We start from the raw sequence: 5,626 nt of genomic DNA on the forward strand, positions 1-5,626 counted from the left end.
CCTCCCAGCCTCCGCCACGGCCGTCGTGGCGCGAGAGCCGCCCTGCAGAGGCCCCTTCACTACTCACCCCTTCCCCGCTACCCCTCGCTCCAGGTCTCCCGGCCCCTCATTGCTGACCCCCCTCTTCACTGCCCCAGTGCACCAAGGACCCCAAGAAACCGGCCCTGGCACTCACATAGGCCTGGGCTCCAGCCTCTGCACTTGGGATCAGGGGACTGTCCAGCCCTTCGCCCCTCCCAGGCTTGGGCCTGGTCATGACTCAGCAATATCCTCCGTTGGGGGTACCCAGTGCAGGGAGAGCTGACACAGCCCCCATATCAGGAGGCTGCTAGGTCGCCCAGTGGGCACTGCTGGCCAGAACAAGCTGGCTCTCAGGGTGCTGTTCCGACCCTGCCATGGTCAGCCTCCAGCGGGGGCAGCCCTCTTACAGCGCATGGCACCCTCGCTGATGGCCCCTAACTGGGTTGAGGGACGGACCCCGACTCTGGCCTGAGCAGCAGAGAAGTTCCCAGTGTAATAGGAGTGGAGCTGAGAGGTGCTGAGGACCAGCTAAGGTCTCCTGAGTGTCAGTGGGTCGCCAAATGTTCACTGTGGCCCAAGCGACTCCTTATGGGTGCCTCAATTCAGCGGGCAGTGCCCATGGCCCTGTGGGGGCTCACGTCCGTCGGCCTTGTGGACAGCCAAGGGGGTCAGGCAACAGCCTCCTCAGCTAGGAATGAAGAAACTCTATTTTATGCCACCAAAGTAACTGTCCGCCAGAACTGGGGCAAGGAGAGGGGCAGGACGGGTGGTCACCCCCCGGAGCCTCCCAGGCAAGGTCCTGTTAGTGGGAGGTCAGAACCTGCTGGGTCCAACTCATGCCATTTCAGGCTAGGGCTTGCAGGAGTTGGAGAAACGTCCCAGCGGGGGAAACCCAAACCGAGGGAAGGGAGGCTGGTTGGGGCCGGTCAGGTGCGCAGGTGATGTGTGGGTGTGCGCACAGCAAGGGCTGGCCCACAGGTGTGAACGATCCTTCCCGGAGAGCTCCGCCACGGGCAAGTCTTCCACCCTGCCCAGAGCAGCACCCTCTGTGGCGAGGGCTCAGGCCTCTCCCTGCATCCAGAGGGGGACAGTGGAAAGTGCCCCAGGGCCTGCTGAAGCCGGCCTTGCAGACAGGGGCAGGGGACACAGAGGGGCGTGCTGGCAGAGGCTGCGGCCTACAGACAGGTGCTGGCCAAGCGTGAGTCAGCAGCCCAGGCGCCTGAGAGCCACGTGGCCCCCGCCGAGGGCCGGCCTTCCTGCCCCAGCCTCTGGCTATGGCTCAGTCTGAGCAGGGTGAGGAACACAAGGAAAGCCCTCTGGCTCTGGGAACATAGCTTTGAGCTCCCCCAAGAAGGAGCTCCTTTGCCTTCTCGCCATTTGGCCCCGTTCGGGATCGTGGGAAGTTTCCGCGGGGGCTGGGGGCAGGTGAAGAGACTCGGGGGTGGGGGAGAAGGAAGCACAGAAGTGGTGTCCTTGGGAAGCTGGGGTGGAGACCCTGGCTCAGGCCCTTCCCCGCACGCCTTGCAGCCCCAGCGGCAGCCCTGCCCCCATGCGAGGCCGAGGCCTCCCGGAGGTAAACAAGCCGCGGCGGGAACCCCCTGGCAGGGCCCTCCCTCCCGCCGCGGAGGTCAGGTGGTTTGGCCGGCAGTGAGTCAGCGTCCCATGACTGCTGTCGTAATAGGGGGATCCCCGGCCCCTGCTGCCACCCATCTCAGTGACCTCTTACCTGGAGGCTGGGCTGGGCAGTGGCTCCGGGGTCACTGTGAGTCCCCTGAGCAGGAAGAGCCTGCAGCGGCCGGAGCCAACCAGACCCTGTCCCCCTTCTCCCGTCTGACTCCTTCCCCTTTCCCGATGCAGTCCCACCCCGCAAGCTCCCCGCGTCCATTGGCCCCCTTCCCGCCCTCCAGGGCCCCCTTCCCACCCTCCAGGGCCCGGCGTGTATGCCCAGGGAAAGCTCGGCAGCTGAGTTGGAGACCCACTATGGACCAGCCTCTCATTTCCTCATCTTTCAAATGGGGCTGAAGTGGGAGGACTTGCGCTGCCTTACCAGGGGATGGCCCATGAGTGTGCGAGTTGTTTAGCTGCTTTTGGGGCTGTACGCTGGGGGGTCAGGGCAGGGCAGAGACTGCAGGCGGCCTGAGGTGAAAGAGTGGGGAGGGCAGGAGAGACCTGAGCCAAGCGCCCAGTGGTCCCAGGAGACCAGGCGGTTGGCCACAGGGGTGGTCTGGTTCTGTCTGGTGCTGCCCCACGTGTTGTAACCATCTCGTCAGTTCCCCCTTCCCCCTTCCCAAATAATCCCATACCTTGGCAGTGGCGTTCCCAGGTTCCCTTCTTTTCTTTGGGGTGTGGAGTCAAGTGTCCTCGTGGGTGCTGGGGCAGCCAGAGACAGGGCCACTGAGGGATTCAGGCTGCACTGCTCTGGGCCATCTTTAGGGAGATTGACAATCACAGAGGACACAGTGCCTCCAGGCCCAGCCCCAGGCCCAGGGGATGAGTTCCTCTAGGGAGGTCCTGGTCTGTGAGGGGCCCTCCAGGCCTTCTGTGCTGCAGCCACTCGCTTCCACTCAGAGGGGAGGGCCACAGCCCTCCCTACCATCTTCCAAATCATGCCAGCTCATTCTACCTGGTGACCTTTCCCTGGCTCTCCCTCTGGTCCGAAACCCTTTCCCCTCCTGCCCTGCAAGGCAACTTCCCACCCTAAATGTCCGCTCCTCAGTGGGGCCTTCCTTGACCACTCCCTAGGAAAAATCCCCAGGCACTGGACATCACTCTTTTTTTCTTTTTTTTTTTTGAGACAGTCTCACTCTGTCACCCAGGCTGAAGTGCAGTGGCATGATCCTGGCTCACTGCAACCTTTGCCTCCCAGGTTCAAGCAATTCTCCTGCTCCTGCCTCAGCCTCCCAAATAGCTAGGATTACAGGTGCCCGCAACCAAGCCTTGCTAATTTTTGTATTTTTAGTAGAGACAGGTTTCACTGTGTTGGCCAGGATGGTCTTGAACTCCTGACCTCAAGTGATCCGTCCACCTCGGCCTCCCAAAGTGCTGGCACTGCAGGCTGAGCCACCCGCCAGGCCAGACATCACCCCCTTTTAGCCCTTTCAGACAAGCCCAAAGCCCAGGCAAGAGGTGTTGGGGCCATGGGAGGGGGCACGCCCAAAAGGGGTTTGCAAAGATCTTTCTGAAAGAAAAGGAGTTAAAGTCATGGACTGACATGGTTAGAGAATTCGGTGATGCCAAGTTGTCAGGCGTGAGAACCCCAGGGACCCTCTCCTACTGGAAGGCCAGAGCTACAGAAAGAGATCCCCCTGACTGTCGGAATTTCTCCAAATAATTTCAAATATAGCCTGCCTGGGGACGGGGCGAGTCCCTGGGCCCTCAGGGGCACCGAGGGGTCGCCCATGTGGGGGGACATTGCCACATGGGGGCGGCCCTCGCCAACCGCGGAGTGGGGAAAAGGGGGAGGGATGGAGGAGGAAGCCCGGCCGGAGTGGGGAAAACGGGGAGGGATGGAGGACGAAGCCTGGCCGCGTCTGAACGCACAACGCGCAGCGGGAACCACAGCCCTGGTCCCCAGAAAGCGTGCGCGGCCCGGGGCAGAACCTGCTGGGGTTCCAGCTCCGGCGCAAGGGACGTGGGGTCACTGGAAGACGGGAAGCGGGCGGCCGGGGGAGAGGAGACTGGACCCGACCCCGGCCCGCCCCACCCGAGTGGCGACGCCAGCGCTGCCCCCAGGCGTGTCCCGGCCCCCGGCGCGGCTCCGGCCCAACCGAGCACGCCCGCGAGCGCTTCCCCTGCCCCGGGCAGGAGGCCTCCCACCCGCGTCGGAAGTGGCCTGCCCGGGGCCACCGGCCTGCAAGTCCCCGTGTTCCCGAGGTCCCTGCCTCGTTGTCCCGCGCACCTGTGGTCGGCGGGAGGTGCTGAGAGGAGGGTTGTGCTGGGACCTAAGGCCCCGCCCCCTCGCCAGCCTCTCCCTTCCTCGGTCACCCGGTGGCCGGAGACACAGGGGCATTGCTGGGGTACCCCAAAGCATAGGGTTAGCCTGAGTGTGGAAGGTCCTGAAAAGACAGGAGGGGGCGACAAGGAGTAGGGAGGGTGGCTGGGGGAAGACGGCAAAGTGACCCCGGAAGGGTCCAGGCACCCCAAACCCATCGAAGACTGGAGGCCCTCAGTGAGGCCTGGGGGGACTGTGGGAAAACCAGCTCAAGGGGAATCTGGAGCGAGGTGGGGGAGAGGTCAGCATGGCCTTCTCTAGGAGCGCCAGCCCCAGACAGAGCGGTGACAGGCTACATCAGGGGTACCCCATCTATCCTGAATTGGCCAGGAGTGTGGGATCCTGTGGAGGGGCTGTCCCCAGAGCAGGAGCAATGGCCCTCTCCCTCCCCTCCACTTGCTCCCCTCGAAAACCTTCTGGAAGAGGCTGGGCGCAGTGGCTCACGCCTGTAATCCCAGCACTGGCAGGCCAAGGTGGGCAGATCATGAGGTCAGGAGTTCGAGACCAGCCTGGCCAACACAGTGAAACCCTGTCTCTACTAAAAATGCAAAAAATTAGCTGGGCGCGGTGGCAGGTGCCTGTAGTCCCAGCTAGTCGGGAGGCTGAGGCAAGAGAATTGCTTGAGCCTCAGAGGCGGAGGTTGCAGTGAGCTGGAATGGTGCCACTGCACTCCAATCTGGGTGTCCCAAAAAAACAAAACAAAGAAAAGAAAACCTTCTGGAAGAATTATCTGACTTTGAGGATCTAACCCTTCTTGCTCCCAATGCTTCCTAGCAGGGCCTGCACCCCAGGGCGGGTACTTACTGCAGTCCCTCACCTCCAGCTCTGCGTACCCACAGCCCAGTGCCCGCTCTTCCCCCTCAGCCTCCCGACCAGACTCAGCTCTTCAACCTCCCTGGAGTCCCTGTGCACCCACTGTGTTCTGTGCCTGTCCCTGCCCTGTGTGGGCTCAGGTAGCTTTGTGGGGTGTGCCCCATGTGTCCCATGTGTTATAACCCTGATGGTCTGGAGCAGAAGGCGTGGGGTCACCTGTGGATAAAGGCGTGGGGTCATCTGTGGATAAAGGGTGGTATTCAAGCAGGGTCCCCACCTGTGTTAGGCCACCATGTACTTTTGCGTACAGGTAGGGTGAGGTAAACCTACGACCCAAGCTTGGCCACCTAGAGCATTGTAGCACCCTGGGTCAGGGTTGACATGTGACCCATGCTGGTGGATGAAATGCACACTGGGGCCATCTGCAAGCAGGAGCCTTGGGGAGGGGGGAATCCTGAGCAGATCAAAGCTTGATCTCAGTATCTGACTCCTGGATCCAGGCTGGCCTAATGCTGGATTATCAAATGGCTTAAGCCAGTTGACTGTGGTTTTGGTCAGTTGTATCCAGGAGTAGTGGCCCATGCCGTACACCCCACGCCTGCACCAGGTTTTCTTTTCTTTTTTGTTTTTTCAAGACAGAGTCTTGCTCTGTTGCCCAGGCTGGAGTACAGTGGCTTGATCTCTGCTCACTGCAACCTCCACCTCCCGAGTTCAAGCAATTATGGTGCCTCAGCCTCCCAAGTAGCTGGGATTACAGGTGCCCATCACCACATCCCGCTAATTTTTATATTTTTAGTAGAG

At 61.4% G+C, this 5,626-nt stretch overlaps 1 protein-coding gene across 1 annotated transcript in view; it reads right to left on the reverse strand.

The window, feature by feature from the left end:
* The window catches only part of SQSTM1 (sequestosome 1), a 17,390-nt gene extending 15,573 nt beyond the window's left edge, over positions 1–1,817 (reverse strand). The window contains exons 1-2 of the mRNA XM_011976859.1: positions 1,748–1,817; positions 429–709 (exon numbers count right to left, since the gene is read on the reverse strand). Of these exons, the coding sequence (XP_011832249.1) occupies positions 429–435 (7 nt within the window). The 5' untranslated portion in view covers positions 436–709; positions 1,748–1,817. The remainder of the gene's footprint in view (positions 1–428; positions 710–1,747) is intronic.
* Between the last annotated feature and the right edge of the window lie 3,809 nt (positions 1,818–5,626).

Source organism: Mandrillus leucophaeus, unplaced genomic scaffold (assembly GCF_000951045.1).
Source record: "Mandrillus leucophaeus isolate KB7577 unplaced genomic scaffold, Mleu.le_1.0 Scaffold170, whole genome shotgun sequence".
NCBI classification, from domain to species: domain Eukaryota; kingdom Metazoa; phylum Chordata; class Mammalia; order Primates; family Cercopithecidae; genus Mandrillus; species Mandrillus leucophaeus.